The sequence below is a fragment of the Chamaea fasciata genome, unplaced genomic scaffold (assembly GCF_029207755.1).
Source record: "Chamaea fasciata isolate MVZ Bird 193981 ecotype frontalis unplaced genomic scaffold, bChaFas1.0.hap1 SCAF_2, whole genome shotgun sequence".
Taxonomy (NCBI): domain Eukaryota; kingdom Metazoa; phylum Chordata; class Aves; order Passeriformes; family Sylviidae; genus Chamaea; species Chamaea fasciata.
Window position 1 is genome coordinate 73,559,953 of NW_027094087.1, and position 23,089 is coordinate 73,583,041.

General features: G+C 37.1%; 1 protein-coding gene across 1 annotated transcript in view; it reads left to right on the forward strand.

Annotated features, from left to right (window-relative positions):
• Positions 1–23,089, forward strand: part of GPC5 (glypican 5) — a 595,392-nt gene that overhangs the window by 106,223 nt on the left and 466,080 nt on the right. Inside the window, exons 4-5 of the mRNA XM_066176349.1 lie at positions 7,529–7,662; positions 11,812–11,937. Coding sequence (XP_066032446.1) covers positions 7,529–7,662; positions 11,812–11,937 — 260 coding nt within the window. The remainder of the gene's footprint in view (positions 1–7,528; positions 7,663–11,811; positions 11,938–23,089) is intronic.

Here is a 23,089-nt window from a genome sequence, read left to right on the forward strand (position 1 = left end):
ACAAAAATTAAAAGTATATTAAGTAGCTCATATTTAATGGGCTCTTAGATTTCATTTTGCAATCCCCAACATGCAAAATTATGAAGAAAAGCAGAGATAATTAAACACTGATAAGATGTGAGAACAGTCTCAAGAACTTGGACAGGATTACTGATTTTGATAAATGTAGTAGTAGGAGGAGGAGGATATGAGTCTCAATTGTGAAATTTGAGGACTGTGATTCCTAGAATCCAACAGCTTGAACAGCAGTCTTTTACAAAGCCATATGAAAAGATTCTGATTATAAAAAGCTGGTTTGAAAACTCCTTGCATTTTTGTCTCTTTCCTTGGCCTTGACTGAAGATTTTGTAGACTCACAGAATGGTTTGCATTGCAAGGGACTTTAAACATCATCTAGTTCTATCCCCCTGCCATGGACAGGGAGTCTTTCCACCAGACTAGATGTTCAAAGTCCCATCCAGCCTGGCCTTGAGTACTTCCAGGGATGGGGCATTTCCCCTTGGCAGTGGTGCTGCATAGTGCCAAGCCAAGTGGAATTATTACTTCAGTATCTCCAAGTTGTACTTCAATTTATATATCACAAAAATTACTTCCCTTTTATTTCCAGCATTTAAATTTTTTTCCCTGAGGAAGCTACCACTGCCTTGGTGGTGGGTATGCATTCTGTACATCTGCAGTTTACATTAATGTTTCCTCAATACTACCTGGTTAGGTTTGAGCTTGATACCACTTCCAACTCTATCTCTCCTGAAAAATTATAACTGCACATTTTCATGTATCACCTGAAATTTCAATTGTGAGTAAAATTTCTTTGAAAATATCATTAGCTGGCAAGTCTATTTAAGATTTGTCTTGCAGGGGATTCTAAATTGTTTAGTAGTTTGAGCAGGCATTATTCTACGTGTCATCTTTGCTCTCTGATTCTCTAGGCTTTTTTCCCAATGTTTTCCTCTTCACTTGTCATGGACTGCAAATTCTGTAAAATGCTTAAGCGTAGGTATGAATCTTGTAATTTGCCACTAGAACTCCAGTACTTGCTTATTTCTCTACGTCTGAGACATATTGTTAGAGTCAAGTAGTCACAGGTAAAAAAGACAAAATTTGCAAAGAAAGGAAAGAAAATAATACAGAATTTCTTAATGGTTTTCCTGGGTTGCAAATCCTGGTGTGTTCTCCACCAGTCTCTCCTCACATTAACAATTGTATATTAATGTTTTCCTGTTCTAAAGGAAAAGCAGATGTTTATTACCTCACGTTTGCTCTCCCTGTTTTCAAAACCTTGGATTTTGTCTCGATAGGGAATACTTTAGTCTCCCATGCCATGTGCACCCTCTCGTATATCAAAATACATTTTTCTTTGAAACAGAAGTTTGATATTAAATGAGCAACACATCCAAGCAAAAAAAAAAAACCCAAAACCCCCCAACCAATAGAAGGTTGCTGAAGTGCTTGGGAATACTGAAATACTGATGCTCCCTCTTGTGGTTTAGCTGAAATAAAACAAACCAAGGAAACTATAACAGTTTAATGCATTGTTTTCCTTGATCAAAATCTTCAGTATTTTTGATTAGTAATCTGGTGCTGAAAATGCTGGCAATTCATCAAGAATCTGTTTCTAGGGGAAAATATTCCTTGTGTATTTCCTGAAAGGAAAATAAAATTTAGCACAATTTTATTTGTAACAAATGTATTCCCAACCAGCCTGGTATTTCATTCTAGCTTTGTTTTAGGGTTATTAGATATCAGTTGTTTGTTAGCTCAGGGGTGTTTGAGAGGATTTAACTGTAAGGAATGTGGCAAGTTTGTGATCTGACAGCTAGAACTGAAAGCCACCAGACTAATCACTAATGAAAACATGCACTAAATAAAATCAGATTATGGCATAGCTGGTCACTTAGATTGTGCTGTGCATGAAGGAACAGGGGAGAAGAACTCTCTCTGGGTGCAAACCCTGTTGGTCTTCTACTCAAACCTGGCTGGGTATCAGAATCGGGAATCTGAAAACGGCCCTTGCGTTTATTAAGAGTTCCTTTAGCTCTTTCATGTTTGTTTTGGTAAGTTTAGCAAGCACGGTGTTTGATACATATATGTATATATCTCTAGGATTTTCTGTAAATGGAGTGTGTGTCAGGTGTTAACTAGATTGATCCAGTCTCACAGACCTGCAAGGCATCAGTGGGGCCACAGTCCATGCAGGTATTTAAAACTTGAGTCTACTGAGACTTGGTAACTCTAGTTTGAAGTGCATCACAGGACTGTGCATTGTTTGCTTCAGTCATTTGATGTAAAATAATTTCAGTAGAAATGCTGAAGTCAGAAAGAACCATTTGTTTAGTGGGAAAAAAGAGCAAAAGGCACAAACCAAAATCGTAACAAAGAATGCGACACATTTCTCATACTGAGTGCCTGAACTTAGAGGACAGTGTCCCACCATTATAGATATGATGCTCCCGTGATTTTGCAGTCCTGTTGAAATACAAAGGTTTATAATGCTGCAATTTTCCAAACTATGAGTAATCATAAGTAGACATTTTAGGGTATCACACCAAGCAAAATCAAACTGCCATAAAGTTCACGTGTGGCACTAATTGCAATTTAACTGTGTGGTTATTACAAGAGCTTTTAATTAACTCAGTCATCATACTGTGGCATACAAATTGTGCATAATAGCAGTGTGCTGACTATAATGACAATAGGTTTGCCTGCACTGTGAAAATCAGGAGTTTCGTAATTTTCTGAGGTTTCTTTTTATGCGCTTAAATATTGTGTGGTATTCAAGAACATTTCAAAAAAGGGGAAAAAAAGAGAAAGAAAAAAATCCTAGCAAGTTGCTGAGACTTGCATGTTTTAAAATTTTCTGGAAGTCTTTCATTCTTTCTGAAATTCAGTGAGAGGTATCTCACTGAATTATTTTTCTGATGATTTTTCAGTTTCAGTTTTATATTTTTCCCTTTGAGGATCATTTTACACTTCTGTTTTTGAAGCCAAGAAAAATGCTCAGTTTGTGGAAACATTCAGAGGAAATCCCATTCCAGTGAAACTTGAAGATAGTAAGAATACATTCTGATGCATATTGCTGATGCATATTGCTGCAAAATGGTTATTTATTGGTTCAGTAGGGTAGTGAGAGCATTGCTCTTCTCTCAAAGTTATGATTCCAGTCTCTCAAGACTGGCAGTAGTATCACTGAATGATTTCACAATTGGAAGGTTAATTATGCAGTTCAAAGACTAAAAATTAAGAAACAATGTAGCTAATAGATATAGTTGTAATCCTTCAGAAAACACAAGAAATACAACTAGGTGGTGTTACACTTACCACATGTACTTATTCATGTAGATATAAAGAATGCGTTAAAAAATAGATATAGAAGCAGACATTATTATGGGAACTGTATTTATCTGGTTTTTAGTCTGTCACCAGCCCTGTGTTGGGAAATGAAATACTGGCATGTTTGAGTATACTGGCATATAAATTATTTGGCTCACAGACAGAACAGACACCTGAAGGCAAGACAAGAGTACATGACATTTTCATATGCACAAGTTTACTGCAGAAACCAGGTGATAATGAAGACTGGGTGAGTGAGGGAGGTAAAAGTAAATTTGTCATGCACATAAAGTTAATGACACAAAAGTGACAGACACTACTGAACAATTAAAAAAACCCAGGCTGGGTTCATCTGGGTGAGCAGTATGAGTATGATGTACCAGACACAGAAAGAAGTACCAACACCATACAAAGCCAGTGGTCTCAGAGGTTTAAATATCACAGATATGGGAAAGGTAACAGAGCTGCTGACATCACCATTGTAAATGCTGAAGTAGCTCATCCTTCAGAAACTGTGTCTGAGTAAGTAAATGACTGCTAAAGAGCTGATTTTGTGCTGCTGCTGTCATTAACAGAACTGAGTTCTCAGCAGTATTACTGTCATGCATATCTTTGTGAGAATGGCAGAGGTGTATGTGGTGCTGGGCAAATGCTTTTTGTTAGAATTTTCAGAATTTTCCAACACTGGGGAAAAATCAGTTCTTAAAAAGACATTTCAGATAATTACTGGTTTTTAATTTTTTTTATAGATAAAGTTTAGCCAAGATTAATTTTTAAGAAAAGTTTTGTATTGGAAAGTAAGGTTTGTATTTACATGTATCAGTGAGTGCAAATTTCAAAAAAGCATTTTGAAACAACTGTATATGTCCAACACATATAAAACAAGTATCCTCCATTTCCCAAGGCATTATGACAGTAATTTTTTTTTTGTTCATTTTAATCAGAGAAAACACAAAGAGTCTATTGTAAATGCAAGAGATGTAGATAGTTGTGGATTCTCTTGTTTTCCAAGTAAAGGTGAATGTACATAAGCTTTTTTCATTTTACTGTAGGTGGAGCCAATTTATTTATTGTCTTCTTTTTTGTTTTTGTTTTTTGTTTTGTTTTGTTTTTCCCTTGACCTGAAGGACTGGTACTCATCTGCTCAGGGGCTGCATTAGCCAGCAAATCATCTCCACCCTATTTCTCCTCTCCCCACAGGCTCTCACCCTGCAGTCAGGCTCTGCGAGTGCTTGGACAGCAAAGGTGGTGCTTTGTTCAGATATGCAAGGCATCTGAGACCTACAGCACCCTACACACTTGAGCCAGGCCTATCATGAGACAGAGCCTCCTTCCCAAACACCTGGATCTGACTCTGACTCTCTGTTAAACCCTTGTTTTTATTTTTGGTAAGACAATGAGTAGCTGAAGAGTGTATGAGAAGCTGGAACTGAGTCAACTCCGATCATCAGTTGCTTTGTCATCAAAGCTGATCATAAGCATAATGCTCCCTGTGTCACATCAGTGAGCATAAAATAATGTGATAGAAGTGAGACAAGTAAAATGATGGAAACATTTAGTGTCTCTGGTATATCTCCATGTTGGGGGTTAGGTTTGTTCCTTCTTTCTCTAAAGAACTTTTTCACCATAAGTAACCAAGGAGACCAAGTGTTGGATACTTGAGAGTACTTAACTGAAACAAAGAGGTGGACAAAGTTTGAAGGGGGAGATAACTCAGGTAAAAGACAGAGCTTGAGGCAGCTTCAGGCTGTTCTTTTTTTTGGCGTTCGGGGAGAGAGAACGGCTGGGCTGTTGCTGGCAGGAGGAGTTTCACTGTGGCCAAAGGGATCCAGTCCTGGGAAATCTGCTATCACCGGTTCGTCCTGAATCCTGAGTTTTCTCTGCCACCCGCGGGAGCTGGGCCGGCCCTGCCTCGCCTTTGGCTTCTTTGGCGCTGCTTCTCTTGCTACAGCATGACCCTGCACCCCCTGCGCTGCCGGGACATCCTGCCCCTGCCTGCCGGGACACCCTGCCATCCCAGCTACCAGCCCGGGACTTTCCACTGCCTCAGCTTGGTGCTCTGAGGATCCTGCAGGGGCACCGAGACCAAACTGCCCTGGGTTATGTGAAACAAAGCCCTCAAGGTTCCTGATACTGTTTTCTTTTGTTATTAATGCTGTAGTTGTTTGGGGGTTTTTTGTTTGTTTGTTTGCTTTGTATTACATACTAGTAAAGAACTGCTACTCCTATTCCCAAATCTTTGCCTGAAAGCCTCTGATTGTAAATTTATAATTGAAAAAAAAAAAGGGGGGGGGGTGGGGAGTGGTTTACACTCTCCATTCCAAAGGAAACTCCAGCTTTTACCTGGCAGATACCTGTCTTCCCCAACCAAGACACTCCATTATACTGGCATAGAGTGGCTGATGGGGTAAGTTGCTGCAGAGGCTGGCTCTTGAAGGAGCAAACTCACATAAGGATGCATGACGCATGGAAAAAGTGTAGAGACCTAAGGGCGGGAAATGGAGAGTCCAGTTAAGCTGGTGGAATATGCTTTCATGTGTTCTGAAGAAGAAGTGATGGGGGAAATAGTCTGAGGGAGGTTTGAAACTGAACTTGAGGACAAGAAGGAATGTAGTAAGATACAGTCCAAACAAACACAGCCTCTAAGAAGAAACAATTAAATGAATACTTCAAGTGATCTTGAAAGTGTAATCCCTTACAGGACATTAGTCCAGAGATAGTTGTCGTGCAGGTAAATTCATGCATGTCATTGGATGGAGGTTTAAACTATAACTTGGCTGCCTGAGTCGTGGGATGTGAACTACAGCCTAAAAGGACTACTCACCTTCAAATCTACCTTCAATTTCAAATCATAAGGTGAACACTAATTCTTATGTAGTAGTAATGCTGATTCTTTTTTCTTTTCACTGGCCTAAGCAAGTGCATTCAATGAGTCTTTCCTTATCACCACGTACAACACGCATGACAACAAACTTGTTAAAATTAAATGTGTTTAATCTATTTTAACTTTTAAATGTATTTCTTAACTAGCTCTACAGGAGTTTTTAGTTGGAAAGATGGTTTCTAAGACTAGCACTTCTCTCTTTAATGCATGATAACAACTTGAAAATGAGATTTATTTGCTGACTCTGTTCTTACACGTGGGGATATAAAATGCAACTGGAAACAATAATCTTTGTTGTGTAGCATACACACTCCTTCCTTCACATGGTAGCATTTTGAATATGTTTCTGCTTCACATTAGGATGCCTTCCTTAGAGGCCACATTGGTTTCCTCTCTCCCTTTTTCTCTCTCAAAGTCAATTGCCAAGTTTTCATAAATCACATACATTATTAGTTTTTCACCAGTGCTAGCTTACACAAATGTGTGCTGTTCAGTCTGCTTTATGTATCTTGTCAGGTGACTACAAGCGTATCTATCTCCTATGGAATAAATATGTATATATTCCTAAGTATTTTTATTCAATGACTAGGAAGAGTAATAAGCTACGAATGTGAATTGATGTCCTTTGTCATACAAAATGCTCAGTATCACATTTTATGAAGCAGAAAATGAATGTGAATGTGAATTTTTATCTATTGAAATCAAGATCAGAAAGCTGGACATAAAATTCCTTGATATTTTCAACATCTGTGGTCAAATATCATTAAAGTTACATCTTGGGTTGTTACATTACCGTCTTTCAATGTTGTAATGCGAGTTTCCACCATGCTAACTGTTCACTATACCTTTGTGTAACTGAGCTGAACATGCCATAATGATTCATCAACCCTGAAAGAAGGAACAAAGTTCAATGCATATTAAAAATGTGATTGGGATATAACAGGAAAAATGAAAATATGCTGCAGTTATAACACATCATATTCTTTGAAGTTACTGATACTGTCTACATAAAAAATACACTTCCTTATGGGAGAAAAAAAGCCACAACCAATAAAATACATGGTGACTTTCTTACACACTTGGTATCCCTTAAAAAGGAATGCTTTTACCTTTTTTTTCTACTATAAAATGACTAATTATGTGTTTGCTGCATGCATTATGGATACAGTCTTACACAGTATGATAATTAATTATGCTTTTTGTAGCTTAGTCTTTCTTTCTTGTTAAAATGTAGTGAAACGGAATTGAGAGATACATAACAATTATTGCTTACATGTGTTCTTTCCTTCTTCTTGTGACTTTTTTTCCTTTTAGGTGAATAAGATATGTGGTCCTCCTGTTAGAAAGCCTAAAAAGTCTGCAGGTTGCTCCTTTGATCAGAACAAAGATAACCAAGGGTTGAAGATGTTCTCCAGAGACAGTGAAGAAACATTTGCCAACAGAAGAAAGTAAGATATTAGTTTTAAAGCCAGGAAGAAAGAATAAAGTAAGCCAGTAATTTTACAACTGAGCAGATTATGCTCAATGCAACAGAGTGCATTACTAGAGAATAAAATCTCCAAAGAATAATACATTTAAACAACACAGTCTGCTCTGTTACGTTTTGGAAAGAGTAATTTCATTACTAGATTTTGTTTTCAAAAGTAATGGACATATGACCAGTCATTTGGTGTGGTTTAAAGTATCTAGAAGGGTGGATAACATTGGTAGAATATGAATGTTACCTCTAAGTGTAATTTTTAAAATTACATTTAGCTTTACATATCAACAGGCATTATTAAATCTAACCAAAAGTGACTGTAGCTTTTTGCAGAAAACTATTTGTACAAGCTGTTAAGACAGAAAAAAAGAATGACTTTTCTTACATACCTTTCTGCTGTAAAAAAGGAGACAACTAAGCATTTAGGACTAAGTCTTGAAATCCTTGTTCAAGCAAGACCTGCTAGGGTTTTTTTCTGGCTCTTTTGCTGGTATATAGTGAATTGAAGTGACTGCAGAGGCTTGGAGATTTCATTTGAACCTGGCTCAGCATTGCAGGATGAACTTTGTGTAACTGCATGAGTTAGGTGTTTGAGCTGCCATTACAGTCTGTGTAAAGGAGAAGTTGTTTTAGCTGCCCACACATCTACAAGCAACCAGTGCCACTCAGAGATACCCTGGGCTGTCCCAGCTGATCTTCTGCCAAGAAGGATGCAGGTGTCCCATGAGTTGTATCATAGAGTTCAAGCCTGACAGAGTTGAAGGAGTGTTTGGAGCACACTCTCAGGCACATCTTGAGGATGGTCCTGTGCAGGGCTAAGAGCTAGACTCAAAGTTCCTTGTGAGTCCCTTCCAAATCACCAGATTCTATGATACTGTGATAATGTTCAGCTTTCTGCAGATATCTTAGGTAGCTGGAGGAATCGCAAAGGCCAGTCTATATTTAGACAAGTTAATCAGGTTTTTAATGACCGTAAGTAGTAATAGCACTGTAAGGCATTAGGACTGTTGCAGTTAAGATTAAAGGCTCTATTATGCAAATAAAGTACAAAGTTAAAATCAGAAATTTAATTCTGTCATAGTGTTCAGAGAAGTTTTCTGTGTCCTCTTTTTCCTCTCATTTCACTTTGTAATGCAGAAGGAAACAGAAGTGAGAGAATTGCAGGGAATAATTGCTCACTCCTGATGTCCGGAGAAGAAAAAGTGCCTCTGAGCTTTAAAGGCAAACCATTCTTCTCACTGTAAGGACCTTCAGTTACTAAATAATGGAGAAAAAAAAAATCCAAAATATAAATACAGAGTTTTGAGAGCATTGTGGTAATAGAAAGATAGGCAAACCAGAAGTTTGCTTTAGCCAGCACAGAAGTTTTTCGGGAATACCCATTACATGGGTGCATGTTTCTCAGTTTCATGTAGCCAAGCAAGTTCTTGATGCTTTCTGATTGCTAACACTCTGCAAACACAATACCATATTCTAAAATACCACTTAAACCAGGACCATTCCATGTTTCAAAGCACAGAGCACTGGATTGACTTCAGGGAGGTCACCTCAGAGACCTTGAGGGGCATGAGAGGCAGTGGGCAACACAAAGCAACATTGTTTTCCCTTCCCTTCCCTTCCCTTCCCTTCCCTTCCCTTCCCTTCCCTTCCCTTCCCTTCCCTTCCCTTCCCTTCCCTTCCCTTCCCTTCCCTTCCCTTCCCTTCCCTTCCCTTCCCTTCCCTTCCCTTCCCTTCCCTTCCCTTCCCTTCCCTTCCCTTCCCTTCCCTTCCCTTCCCTTCCCTTCCCTTCCCTTCCCTTCCCTTCCCTTCCCTTCCCTTCCCTTCCCTTCCCCTCACTTGCCTGGGATTGCAGAGACACTTCATGGCATGCAAACTCTGCACCAAAAAGAGGGAGGGAAAGAAAGTTTGAAATCCAGTGATGCAGATTTCAGTTTAACAACTTCTTATCTGGTATTATCTGCAGTTGCTACCTCCTGGATCACCTCCTTCCTTATTAGTCACAATCACTTTCCATTTCACTTTATATTCCCATAGCAACTGTAAGAACCTCATGTGGAAGTGTGACTTCAGCAAGTGCTTGCAGCCTGCTCTTAAAGAAGTGATCTTCTCTAACTCCGCCTTATTTACCTCCTGTAGTACTTCTGTTTTCCAAATGCATGTCCAGGTTAAAGTTTACTTTTTAATGTACATGTTGGGCTGCTGCTACCTGAACTTCTACTGAATTAGTTTTACCATTGGACCTAAGCTGGTGTTTTCTGGTACAAAGGATGAAAATGTAAAAATCAAAAATAAAATAATAAAAAAATCATTTCTGAATAAACAGATAAAAAGTATCTTCAGCTTCCACTAGCTGTAATTTCACATTTGTGCTCAGCTGCCTATAATTACATGCTATCTGGTCTAGAGGATGATCATATGAAAATTGACATTCATACCATTTGCCCTTCTAACTACTTTGGTCAGACATCAGCAGGGGCTGAAACCAGTTATTGCTTCTCTATTAAATTTAGCTTTGCCTCAGGATGTATTTACTAATAAACTGAATGACCTTTCTGTTAGAATGCAGTTTCTGACAAGATATTATGACAGCTATATTTATTTATTTTTATTTTTTCAGAAGAAGAAATTCCAACTGTTCACTTTCAGAGGACTCTCTATTTTTCACCCAGAACGTAAACATAAAGCATAGACAAAAGCAAAATCAGTCCACTCAATGATATTTGGAGGGAAATTGCAAACCCACTGTGCACACTGGATTCAATTTTGGGTGTGGAGAAATAAAAGATATGACTGTTCATGGCTGGGAGAGTGTAGATGAATCATATTTTAAACCTAATGCACATAGGCAATTATATGATGCATAGTCAAACTTGACCCTACATGGGATTTTTCAGAACTGCAGTTTTCAAATTAGTAGGGCACTCACATCACATTTAATAGACAAAGTAAGTCAAAACCACTGTAGTTTGTGTAAAATACTTGCCCTATTACATGAAAGACGTTTCATGTAATTCATTTACATTTGGCTTTTTAAATGATGGGCTGTATAAATCACTGATGTTTTATCTGTTTTGATTAGAAGTAAACAATACTGAACAATTAAACTCCCTGTAGCATTTTAGTCCTGTGGTGACTTAATACAAGGAAATGTATATACTATTTCTGGCAATTTTTTACAACTCCAGACACTGTAAAAAAAGTTAACATAAAGTGGAGCTTGCTGGGTTACAGAGCAATGAGTACAGCATTTGATGGGGCTTTTCAGTGTGCCTGCAGGTCTCAGATAACTCAGTAATGTGTCATGTTCCATTCCAGAATGAATAAGTATTTTAATTTTTCCCAGTAGGAAAGGTTCTCCAAGGAAGAGATTTTCAATATGTAAACAAGCAATTTATATTAAATACCACAGTTCTGTGAAGAACATACAAACTAAAAAGTAAATAATTTGTTTTGAATTAAGTACAAAATGTTATTATTACTTCTGGACATCTTGAAAATTATTTAAAATAACAATACATAATTTATAACCTGCCAGCACAGCACATGGTAGAACTTACACAGTCCTTCAGACAGTTATTTAAATCTTTACTAAACACTTAAAACCTACATCTTAAACCCATTTTACCTAAATATTGAGTTGCTGCATAACTTTAAAATTATTTTTGTAGTATTTGTAAAGGTATGCAGGGGACTTCTTGTCAGCACTTTTCAAAAATGGGATACTTATTCATATGCACCTTTTTTTTTATTTGCTGTGCTTTTTTTTTGGAGGATTTGTTCAACTATAGCATTGCAAATTGTATCACTACAGTGCAAGAAAATTTCAGGTTGAAAGAAGATAGTGCCTGTTCCAAAGCATATGTGAAGTCGGGCTGGTTTGTTTGTTTGTTTGTTTGTTTGTTTGTTTGTTTTAATTTGACCACTGGGAGTATCAACTCTGTAAACTAATGAAGCGTATCTAAAAGAATCAAACTCCTCTATTGCCAGGTCTATTTAAAATATCATTGGAACCAGTGGATAGTAATGGTATAAACACGTTCCTTATCTTTTAGCAATGCACAACAGCAAGATGGCTTCATGTTGTTGGTTGACACTGACAATTATCTCCCATGTGCAGGGAATTTATCAGCCACCTCCGGCTCTACAGAGCCTTTTACAGCGGCCTGGCGGATCAGCTGTGTGGGAATGAGCTGGCAGCTGCCGATGGACTCCCATGTTGGAATGGAGAGGATGTCGTAAGAAGGTAGATTTCTGGCTCACTCCTGTCTTTTTTCTGTTGTAAGTCATGTTTCACTAATGCAGCTTCTATTTGAGTCAGGTGTGGTGGTTCCCTGTGTCCATGTCAGGATTAGTTTGAAAAATAAATAAGCTTCTTTCAGGCTTCACCTGTACACAGTAAATAAAATCTTCCCTGCGTGTCTATTTAGGAAAAAGAAAAAAAAATTCCAGTGTTCTTCAGACATTTTTCCTACATACTTGCAGCACCTAAATATATGCTGGAAAAGAAGCTGGATTGGCATTTACAAAATACAGTTGGACAAAAAGAATATGGATTTTTGTTTGAGCTTGGTCTTTATAAAATGCTCCTTTTAATGCAGTGTGTGGTAACAGACTCAAGCTTAAAACCTTCTCTGGCTGTGATGTATGGAGTAATCTCTTAATATATATGGTTTCCCATGAGACAACTAAAAGTTAAACATGAAGATAAAACATTTTAAAAGTGAAACACGTGGTTTTTTATATATATGCAGCAGCCTGGGAGACATCATTCAGCAGCAGTGGCAAAGAAGAGATCATAAAGTGCTACAGTCCTAGATGTGTGTCTCTGGAGTCAATATATTACACAGTTTATAAAACACCAGAATTTTTGGATGGCAGAAAGGTTTTCAGAGAGCTGATCTCTATGTTTTTGCTTCATTGTTTTGGTCACCAAAACAAATATTTCTCTGAGCAGGAAATCCTTCACTTCCTGATGACAGAGACCAAAATATTGAAAAGTTCATTGCAGTTATTTGTAATAAAATCATGCTGGTAATGTGGTGTGTATTAGTAGGTAATATCAAAGGTTGTGTCAAAGAAGGCTGTGAGGAGAGTTAGCAAAGTGTGAGATAGCAAAGAGAGAGCAATGGACAATATGCACCTTTAGGTATCTCTAAAAAGTTAGGTAGGAGCTGTCATTTATTGATTGATACCTAAGGAAACTTACTGGACATCCTTTTACCAAACAGCTACAGGCCCATTTTCTGTATCTTCGTGGGCAGTTAGATGCTTTGGCAGCATCAAGGTCCAGTGAGTTGTTGACCTCTTTTGACAGTCTCACTGGCAGCCTTTGTCCAAGGATTTCAACAATCTTCTGAAGATGCCGTGTTCCTTCTTTAGGTTACTGTATTTGAGTTTTAATCTCAAATGTGCCTCCTTGCTTTTGCTTTTCTGACCATTCTCCGGTTCACTTTAAGTATTCCTACCAAATATTTCAGTAACAATATAAGGTGAGGGTCTTGTAATAACAGATTTCTTAAGAACAAGGTTCTTCTATAGTTACTTTTGGCTACTGATATACTTACTATGAATATATTAGATATTTTTAAACATTTATTATTATATTATATGTACTATTATACTGTATCTATTGTTATGTTATGTGATTATACCATTACTTTGTTTATACTATTATACTGTGCTGTTTGATTTTGATCGATTAGACACCAAGGTGTCCTGATAAAGAAATCAAACAAAATCTTCTAAATTCATAGTGTTTTTTAAAAGTAATTTAATATATATGCTATTACATATTAAGTATATAATAATATATAAAATAACTATATACTAATATATTAATATATATTAGTATATAGTTATTTTATAAGTATGTAAGGCTATATATATGCTTATATGTGCATATATATGTACATACTATATATTTATTATTGGATCCACCCAAAGATATAATGGGTGGCAAAAGCACTGTATCCTAAAAGTACTGAATAAAACTTCGGGGTTTTTAACTTAAAGATTTTCTTACATAAAATATTTTGTATATGTCTTTGTATATATATTAATGTATATATATTTATAGTTTGGTCAGCAAATGTAAGTGTCACCTTTCTGAAAGAGCAGAGGGTAGAGAATAGAAGTACAGAATGATGATTAAAACCAGAAGAGCAGGAAACTCTGAATTGCTCTAGATTATCAAATGGATCTGAGACCTGCAGATTAATTCCTACATCTCAAGACCTTTGTTTGTACACTAAGTACATTGTGGTATATAATCTCCTGTTTCAGTATCTTTATGAAGGCACCCAGATCTGTCCTCTTCCCTCCCTTCCTTTTACCTTATTCAGTCAAAATGCCCTTTGCTCAATTTAATTTGTTTATATTTGTTCTTTTGTAACTGAAGGGGGAAAAGCTGTCCTGCACTTTGACCAAGATAAGGGGATTTTTAATGTTAGTATTATTGTCTTGGGTTTTGTAACTGAAAAAATGTTATTCTATTCCATCTATTAAAACCGGGTGGAGCAGTGTTGCTCAAATGGTGCAGTGCTGCTTATCAGTTGGTGCAGTGTTCCTTATCAGATGGTGCAGTGTCGCTTATCAGATGGAGCAGTGTCGCTTATCTGTGTTCATTGTTCCACTACCCCCATGGGGATATCTTCTGCTCATGGACCATTAAAGCTCACCAATGACATAACACATTACATCATACCATTGTAAGATGCTCTACCCAAGGAGGAGGAGCCAAACCATCTTCACCTAGATAAAAAGGAGCCACAAGTGTCACCAGTTATCTAGTTTTCCACCAGATCCCTGGAGGAGGACCAGACCCATCTCACCATTACTGGACCCTTTTTTTTTCGACGGGACCATCTCTACTGCAACAGAGCCACATCTGCCACTCCAGGAGGGCTTACTTTGGACTGCTTCCAACACCCTGACCAACAGGGCGTCAGGTTGTATTTCTGACTCTGTCGAGGTTTTCTAGGATTTCTTGTTTGTTTGTTTGCTTGCTTATTCTTCTGTACTACAACATTTGTATTTTTATATCCCTAGTAAAAACCTGCTATACCTATTCCCAAAATCTTTGCCTGACAGCCTTTTAATTGCAAATTAATAATAAATTGGGAAAGGGGGAGAGGGGCATACATTCCAAGGGAGACTCCAATCTTCTCTGACAAATACTTGTCTATCTAAACGAAGACAATTATTATTACAGAAATGATTACCTAGGGAGAAGTGTCTATTTTCTGCTTTTATAATGGCTGGGACGCATATCAAGCATTTAAAATATATTCTGCTTTAACATTAGCAAGAGTTTTCTAGTGACAAAGACAAAAATAAGTAGTTTTGTTGCCCAGCATCTGCATAAAGAAGGATTTTTAAGAATATGCAAGTGAGGCGCTGAGAAATGATGCAGCAAAAGCTGGTTCTTCTCAGTGATATGGAGATTAATAGGATAACTTCTTAAAATCTCCTCTAGCCCTATGATTCTGAATATAGGATTATCTAAAGCCTGTGTTGCTCAACTCGTATTGTCATGATCTCAGCATACTGTGACATTTTAGGAGCAATAATGACTGAGCAGACATCATTGCTTTTGTCTCTGAATAGTGAAGAACCTTTACACTGACTCTCTTTATTCTTTTTTTTCTCCCCTTATCCCACCTTCCCACTAGTATAATAATAAATAACAATATTGATGAACTCATCAGTGTATCTCAGTAGTGTTTCTGGCACTGACAGGGAAAAGTCTACATTAGTTCAAATTAGTTAAAGACAAATAGATTTTATCTGTTTTGAGATTGTTCATTCTTTCCATCTGTTTTTGCCTTCTGTTTCAAAAACATGTGCTATAGCTAGCTGCTGATGACTGAAATTTGGGCTTGACATGAGAAAACAATATAATGAACAATGTATTGCTGGTGTATCAGGATCCTGAAGAGATTTCTTAGACTGCTTGCTGTATCTGTGTTTAAAACTGCAAATAGTAAAAAAGCCCTGGAGACAGAAGAAAAATGAATGGGGGAAAAATCTTTGCAGTTCTTAATTTTCCTTTTTTGTGCATCTTTCTAAAGGAAGCATTTCAAGGGGTTTAACACTTACAATATTGAATATCAGTTAAATCATATAACCTTTGCCTTCTCTAATGCTATCCAAGAGATTATCAGGCCTGGATGGGGAAAGGTCAGAAAATGAAAAAGGGTATTGTTGGAATGAAAGCTTACTTAACAGTTTACATTTCATATGCTTCAGCTGTTCCAATTTTGTTTTAAGCCTTTTTTTTTTTTTTTTCTTTTCTTCCAAGTCACAGTGCCATGGAAGTATGGCCCTTGATTCTGCAATTCCAGAAATTGTTCTGGACCTAGCACTGCACACAGTACAGGCTCATGCTTTCATCAAAACCTCAGGCCAGAATTCCCACATTCCATGCCTGACAGGATCAGTAGTGGCCAGGACTTGCAGGAGCAAGACCACTCTGGTGAGGTTTGTGTCACTGCAGCATGAGGGACAAGGCATCTCAGAGGAGTCTTCAACCCCTCCACTGTCTTACCCAACTGTGTGACTGGAGTGGTCTAGCATGAAATTGAAATTCTAACTTCACTTTCAAAGCCACAGCTGAGTGTTGTGATGAAGTACCTGGAATTTAGTGTTATAGGATTCATTAGGTTCAGTGGAAAAAGAGGAATTGAAATTAATAACACATGCACTACCAAAGCATATGAGTTTGGAGTTTCAGTGTCATCTTAACATGAAAGCTAAAATAATGGGAGCTATGCAAATAGAGTGAGATTGTTCCACTTCACAAACATAAAGAGATTTAACTGACATTTATACAGCTTTGGCTGTCCAGAGAACCTGGCTTGAATGTGAAGAGAGATAAACTAAAAATACACAGAGGAGAGCATAAGACGTACTGTACATCTTGAGACCAGTGATTTAACAGAAATAAAATAGATGCGAGTGAAAAAATAGTAATATTTTGTGTGTTGAAGGATTCAGGAGTAATGGAAAGTATTAAAAGAGATTATTAAAAACAGCTAATCAAGTTTTGAAGGGAGAGTTTCATATAAAGCGCATATCTGAAGTACCCAAATTAAGAGAAATTAAGCAGCGTGATTGATTTTAATTGCTGAGCAAATTGTTAAAAAGTGATTATAATAAGCATCTCTCATCAAATAAATGCTTAGCTTTAGCACAGCTCTTGGGCTGGGAAAATTTTCTCTTTTGATTCTTAAATATTCTGAACCGACTACACTCCTGTTCCTGTTCTTACCCAACAAAAGAAAATAAATTGTGATATAAGAGAAATTAATAAATTGATTTCTATTGAAATCAGTATTTCTGTTGATTTGAACTAATCATCACTTTTTAAAACAAGGAAGAATGTAAACTACTGTCAAAGGCACCACTCAACAACTATGGAAAAGATGTGCCTGAGGAACTTAAAATGTTGGAACAGCCCATTATGGCTCTTAATAATAGGCTGCTACCTACAAGGGCCAGCAACAGATCATACAGAAAAAACAACTGTAAGCTTGTACTTCCTAAAAACATGCAAATTTTCACATGCCTGACCCAGAACTGTAAACAATCAATCTTCTCATGAGCTCAAAAATCTTCATACCACTAGCTTTCCACAACAAGAGAACCAGAAGTTTTCAGATACCAAAGCACTGAGTCGATTTGAGAGAGGCTTATGATACATATTTCTGTGTCAACATAGAAAAGACATGAACTGCCATAAGATCCATTTATTTATAATAATTGTAGGATTTTTTCCCTATTTTGCTATTAGTTATAACAATAAAAGTCATTCCTGCTTTGAGATTGGTAGTATCTGTTCTCGGTGTATGCTTAGATAAATCTCATGTCACTTCAGGATGGAATGGATTTAATTACATAAAACCAGCAAAATATGTATTGCATTTGATAACCTCAAAATAAATGTTCTACTTTTCCTTTTGTTTGCTTGAGCAAATATATAATTTTCTGTAGTGTTTGCCCTAGAATCATTGCACTTGTTTGTCACGCACAGCAGAGGCTCTAAGAGAAAGGTTCTGACAGTGGGTGAATTGATTTCTATTACGTTGGTCATAATTTGCAGATTGCATTGACTTCTAAAATTAAAAACATGATTAGCACCATGTTAAATAAACTGTAGCATTTATAAAGTGAGAGAAGACTGTTCAAAGGTAGGCATGAGAAAGAACAGTAACAACGAATATTCCAAGTTTGACTTATTGCATTGCCATACTTCATTCTGGAAGGTTTTCGCCTTTCATTTTACAGTCATAGAAAAATCGGCTGCACAATTCAATATTTGTGATCTGATGATTCTTAAAAGGTTTTCCAAGTGAATTCAGGACTACTTTGCCCTACTTTATAACATTAAAGAATGGAGGCAATAAAAATAAAAATCTACTGTCTTCTTTTTGTATAAGGGTTCATATTAAAACCAAGGGAAACTCGTGCAGGAGACTTTGATGCATAGTTCAAAAATAAATAGACAGAAAGTTTGTGCCCCATTGAAGTTCTTATGCAAGAAATACGCTCTTACTGAATTCAACTTAGAGATATAGATTCTCTTTCAAATAATAAGTTTAGTGATATTTTACAGTGAGGCTTCTTTCACACACTGATACTCTGAAACAATCTATATTTCTAAACCCAAGTTATTTATCACCTCTAGCCATGGCAATTTGATACAGCAGCCCTCAATGAATTATTTAAACAATATTTTGAGTTGTGAAATATTGTCTATGAGGTCTTCTTTCACTTTAATGCCTGCAGCAGTTTTCTATAAACTCTGCAACTTTACCAGCCCAGAGAGGAACCTTCAGTGTAATGGTGTTCAGCACTACAGCATTTACAGATGTTCCTTTCAACCTTTGTATTATTATGTAACATCTGCTGAAGATTTTTTCTCTTGACAGCTATAGATCAGATTTTCATTGAGCATCCCGCACTGCCTCTGAAAGTGTGCTATTGAAACTTAGATTGTGTTGAGCGTTTTGCTTTTTACGTTTTTACAGATGATGTAGATACTCAAGCAGGGTGCCTTTAAAGGTTTGGAAATTGGTTGGAAATCTTATATGAAAACCACTAATTTTCCTATGAGTCTCATTGTGGAAGTTTGCAGAAAGTTTTTCTTAGCATAAGAAAAATTTGCTTTATGTCGACTTATTTTGATGAATATTATATAGATTTATATGTGTACAGATCAATTTTTTTACTGTCCTTTATATAATACAGATGATAAAAAATTGGTATTCATAGTTTTATTAATGCATTCAAAAATTAGTTCATTTTTTTTCTAGAAATATTATTCTTTCCAGTTGTATCAATTTTTTCTTGCTGCTTTTATAGTCAAAAGAATCATTAGATCCTCTCTAATGAAGTAAAACTAATCTGCCATTTAGAACTGAGTCTTCGAGCATGTACTTCAAAATATCTTTTTGTCCTTCCTAGTAAAAGTTATGGTTTCTTCTTTAGCAGCTCAGCTTCTACTTGTATTCTTTTAGAATTATATGATTGGAAGCACAAATTGGCTTATATTCATTAAAATTACTGTTTGTTCTGTTTCCATTGTAACACTGCATTTCTAGGGCCAAAGTTTTTTAGCACTAGTCCACATGTGGGCTCTCAGGAAAATTAAGCTGCAAAGCTGCATTAATGAAGACTGTGAATTTAGAAATCAGTGATGTTGGCTCATTTTTTTTTCTCAGTTCATTGAATAACCCAACCTGAAGCTACTTTAATTTGGAAGGAATTTTAATTTTTGAAGTGTAGTATCCCACACAGAAATTTAATGAGGCAACCCAGTTAATGCCTACCTGCTGTGAGTGCTTCTGTGACAACTCTGTCTGAAAAAAGACTGAAGCAAAACCCAGTGAAAGGGACATAGGTACACACATGTATGCCATGCTGCAGCCTTAGTAAATGATCCAGTCAAGCACTAAAATGAATAGTCACATCCAAATATGAAAGGTTTTCATGTTCAGGTAGCACCTAAGATATCAGAAGTTATTATGAAGAACAGATCAAGGCAACTGAATTAAATTGTTACATTCATGCAACAGGAGACTGTGCAAATTCTTACTAAAAAGATGTTGTATACCTGTGAGACAAAAAAAAAGAAAATAAGAACCATAAAAGCCAGTCCAATCTCATAACGGATTGTCTTTCTTTCGGAATAAACAAGGTATCTCTGCTACCAGCAAGACCTTCCTTCAAACTGTTGGGAATCTTTGTATATATTTGAGAAAACCGCTTGGATGGAGGGGTTGCATTCTAGTGTACAGCTGATGTGTAATAAGATGAAGGTTCTCCTCCTAAGTCTGAGGAGTGAGTCTCTGTCATGTTATAAACATCTATGTCTTACGTTAGTAAGAGCTTGCCATGTTGAAACTTGTGTTGTTCTTGATCTTATATACTCTAGGTATTTGTGTGAAGAAATGCATGTCTGAATGGGTCTCTTGGCCTCTTATTGAGTGAAGATATAAATGGACCCTTGTAGAATGCAATTATTTTAGTCTTCCAAATAGATAGATCTTCCTAGGAGGACTTGTTGCTCCCCTTTGTCCATAAAGGGCATCAGTCTAAAAGTACTGGTGGAATTTATGTTATCAAAGTTTAAAATATCTAGTAACTCAAGCTAATCCAAAGTATGTATGCTGAGACAAAAAAATGAAATGACCTAAAGACTAAAAATATTACAGGTGGTAGAGTGATCCAGAGCAGCTATATCTAAGTGTTGGAGATACTTCACTTGAAATCTAGGTACCCATATTGATCCATATACAGCATGTAATATCATGTTAGCAGTGTTACCACTGTTGACCTATTTTTGCTAGTACTGATCTTCTGGTCAAAGTGATGTATTAAGCTCACTGCACTAAGCTGCCTGAAATATTGAGGCAGTACAAAGCATCAGTTTAATTTTTTCTCAGTACTGTAGGTCAGGGATGGAAGGTATTCTTGAATAAGGCACCAAACCTTGTTTTTCATTTTGTTTCTCAAAGTTTCAGTTTAAATGTGAGATAGAGTTGGGAATAGATTTGGAGAGAGTTGGAGTGTTTATGAAAAGAAGATTAACTTTTCTTTTAATTTTTCCTGCTTCCTAAGCCTGTTTTCAGTGTGGGTGATGTTATGCTATCTGGAACTCGAGGTTTTAAGTCCTCAGACACAGATTCACAGAACGGGTCAGGTTGGATGGGACCCACAGGGGTACATCTGGTCCAACTTCACTGCTCAGGTGGGGTCCTCCCAGAGCACATGGCACCGGATTGCATCCAGATAGTTCTGGAATTGTCTCCAGTGAGGGAGACTCCACAATCTCCCTGGGCATGGTTCAGTTCTTATTAACAGTTACTATAAACTGTTATTAACAGTTCTTAAAACAGTTCTTTAAAAGTGCTATAAAACTTGGTACATTCATGTCCTTTTTGCAAGTATGACACTGACAATATTTGAGAGGTGCTTATGTTCCTCTATAAAATAGATTCCCAGCAATCCTTATTTTAATGTATCTCACTCTCATACTCTGATGTCTTTAAAACCTCTGAATCACACCTTAGTACAACAGTTATAGATGAAGTAACAAGCCTAACCTATGTTACATCTAATGAAATTGCATTTTTTTATTCTTTAGTGAAGTATTTCTGAAATCTACAAAGATAGCATGGCAGACAGCTAACATTATTAAATGCAAACATCAAAACAACATGCTGTATTCTACTTAAGAAAGAAAAGTATATAAGCAGTGCCTCCTGAAATCCTTGAACAGATAAAGGACAAATAAAAAACTAATTAAAAAATCCGAACAATGTTTTTGATATAAGGATGTTTCATTTTGCAGTGAAAAGTATTAAACATTGCCAGTTTACACATGACAATTTCTGAATGGTAGAAGAGCAACACCGAGTGGTGCAGGGGTGCTAGATAGCAGCTAATGGAGAGAGGTGGCATAAACCATTATAGGGGGTTTTTGAACAGGAATGTCTAGATAAATATTACTGGCCCTGGATGACATGTATTTCTAGTAGAGGAAAGTTTTTACTGTGATTAAACCCAACAAAAGCTGATTCTGGAAGACTGCCCTTCAGCCTTTTGACATCACAGACTGTATTCATGGAGATTCACAGTAATCATTTAATTTCAAATATCTATTTTAATGTAGAGAGAATTCATTTTTCAAACTAGAATTTTTTACCAGTCAGTTCAAGAGCTGATACTAGGCTCTGCTCCCTCTCTGTAATTTTAATTGCTTAGTAAATGAATATAGTGAAAAAAGTTGAATCAAACAGCCAGAAGTTGTTTATTTGCCTTGACACCTGTGAGGAATTTAAAATAATTTAACTCATGTTTCAGTCCATATATTTAATTCTTTTGTATTAATATATTGACAATACCATATTTGAGTGCACGAGGAAGTATACAACAATTTGAGTGTACAGCTTCATTTTTTTGGGTGAGATGCAACTGACATCTATAGCTACGCAAAAATAGGCATCTGATTTGGACTTCTTGAGCCTGCAGTCAATGGAGAGAGGCACATCCTACCTAGTGCTAGTGGGCTGGCTGTTTCTAACCACTGTAGTCACTTGGGAGTATGCTGCATAGAGTGGTTGCATAGCTTAGATCATCTGAATCTTGCCCTCAAGAACAGGGCAAGATGATGGTAAAACATTTGCACCCTGAGTGAAGATTTTCATGGTTTAACCCCAACCAGCAGCCGCTTCCTCATCACCCCAATAGCAGGGTTGAGGAGAGAATCAGAAGGGTAAAAGCTAGAAGACTCAGGGGTGGAGATAAAGACAGTTTAGTAGAGAAAGCAAAAGTCACACACACAAGCACAGCAAATCAAGGAATTAATTCACTGCTTTCCATGGGCAGGCAGGTGTTCAGTCATCTCCAGGAGAGCAGGGCCCCATGCCTTTGATTTGTTTGGGTCCCCTGTCCTGGCTGTGTCTCCTCCCAACTTCCCATGCACCCCCAAGTTCCTTGCCATCATGGCAGTACGAAAAGCAGAAAAGGCCTTGACTCTGTGTGAGCCCTCCTTGGCAATAACAAACACATTTCTATATTATCAATGCTGTGTAGCACAAATCCAAAACATGGCCCCATACCAGCCAGTATGAAGAAAATTAGCTCTACCCCAGTGAAAATCACCACAAACATATAGACACAATTTAGAGCATGTTTCACGGCTACCAAGAGGAAAGTAGGGAACTGGGTCACTCTTACCCTGTGCCTCAGGGAGCTGTAGTTACAAGTGCATCAGAAGGTAAAAAAACCCTAAGTTTTCGCGACTCCAGCTAGAGCTCATTGATTTGCTGTTCCCTGCTTCCTTTCTGATTCCTCTAGGCTCTGAATTCCTCTATAGAGAGCACCTGTGTGGC